Consider the following 1490-nt stretch of genomic DNA (forward strand, 5'->3'; position numbering starts at 1 on the left):
AGCGGATGGCCGAACGAATGCGCGAATGACGAAGGCGGCAAGGAACGGTATCTGCGCGAATACGAGAAAGTCGAGGGTATTGTTCTCAATAGGGTGAATATTTCCCCGAATCCAGGCTTGCGCTCGGTCACGAAGCTCTGTCTCAACTCCTTCTGGGGTAAATTCGACCAACGGTCCAATCTACCGAATACCGAGATCGTTAGAACGTGGGAGAGTTTCACGGCTCTGCTCACGAGCTCGGAGCACGGAGCACGAAATAACAAATATGTTGCCCGTAAACAACGAAGTGATATATGTTTCGTGGCGAATGAGGCGAGAAGCCGTCACTCCGTCGTCTCCGCTGACCAGCGTCGCGATAGCCGCTTACACCACGGCGTTAGCCCAATTAAAGCTATATTCGTATTTAGAAAAGTTAAATCGTCGCGTGTTATATTACGATACCGATTCGTGCATATATTTGAGCACCTATGATCCCGACGAGTACGAGCCGCATACGGGAAATTTTTTGGGCGATATGACGGACGAACTCGAGAGTCACGGCCCCAGTAGCTACATCAAGACATTCTTATCCGCCGGCCCGAAATTTTACGCTTACGTCGTTCGCATAGGCGAAGGACGCGCACGAGAAATTTTCAAAGTAAAGGGAATAACCCTGAATTTTGAAAATTCTCGCGTGCTTAATTTTAGTTCCATTAAGTCATTGTTACTAGCCGACGAAAAGTTAAAGAGGGGAGAAGAGACGGATGAGGATAAAACCGTGATAAAACTGCGATTTAGCGCGATTCGGCGCACTGTATTTCACGACATCGTCACAAGAGACGAGACAAAGCATGCCAGTATTATTAAAGCGTAGTTTTAACGACAACGGATACTCCGTACCGTACGGTTACGTCTCCAGCGAATAGCGATATATCTCTCTCTCCTTTGTTTTACTTATTTGCAGCGTAAGATTTTAAAATTATTCCTAGGGTAAGAAAAATGTAAAAACTGCGGTATGTTAAATATAAAAAAAATGTAAAAACTGCGAAATAAACGGAATATACACGCCTGTTTACTCCTCCTGTAAAAAGATCTATGTAAATTTTACGCACTATAACTTTAGAAATAAGGACTTTTATATACAACGAAGACGAATGTAAAAAATAAAAACTATTTAAATCAATTTTGTCCTCACACATACTCACATTCCCTTCACTCCCTCCACCCATCCAGCCCCATAGACTTTAAACAAGCGAGTGAAACAATTTTGAATTTCTTGCGCGACGTTTAAGTGCGACGGATAGAAGTAACTTTCAAACAAGAGGATAAAATATTCCGGCTGAGCGTGAACCGAAAAATATCGTTTGTTCCAACGCGATAAGCTCAACAATCGCGGTTCTAGTGCTGGGGAGGGGGGATATGAGTTGTATCTTTCCCTCCAGAGCTAAATAAGCTTTTGCGTGTCGCGTGAGGAAGCACGCTCACGGCGGCGCGAACCGCGCCGCGCCGCA

At 44.7% G+C, this 1490-nt stretch overlaps 1 protein-coding gene across 1 annotated transcript in view; it reads left to right on the top strand.

Moving 5' to 3' along the window:
* Nucleotides 1–905, top strand: part of LOC116840894 (probable DNA polymerase) — a 4605-nt gene extending 3700 nt beyond the window's left edge. Inside the window, exons 2-3 of the mRNA XM_032808220.1 lie at nt 3–274; nt 778–905. Of these exons, the coding sequence (XP_032664111.1) occupies nt 3–274; nt 778–905 (400 nt within the window). The remainder of the gene's footprint in view (nt 1–2; nt 275–777) is intronic.
* The last annotated feature ends 585 nt before the right edge of the window (nt 906–1490 follow it).

This window comes from Odontomachus brunneus, unplaced genomic scaffold (genome assembly GCF_010583005.1).
Source record: "Odontomachus brunneus isolate Ranch 3 - 2012 unplaced genomic scaffold, Obru_v1 Obru_scaffold_012, whole genome shotgun sequence".
Taxonomy (NCBI): domain Eukaryota; kingdom Metazoa; phylum Arthropoda; class Insecta; order Hymenoptera; family Formicidae; genus Odontomachus; species Odontomachus brunneus.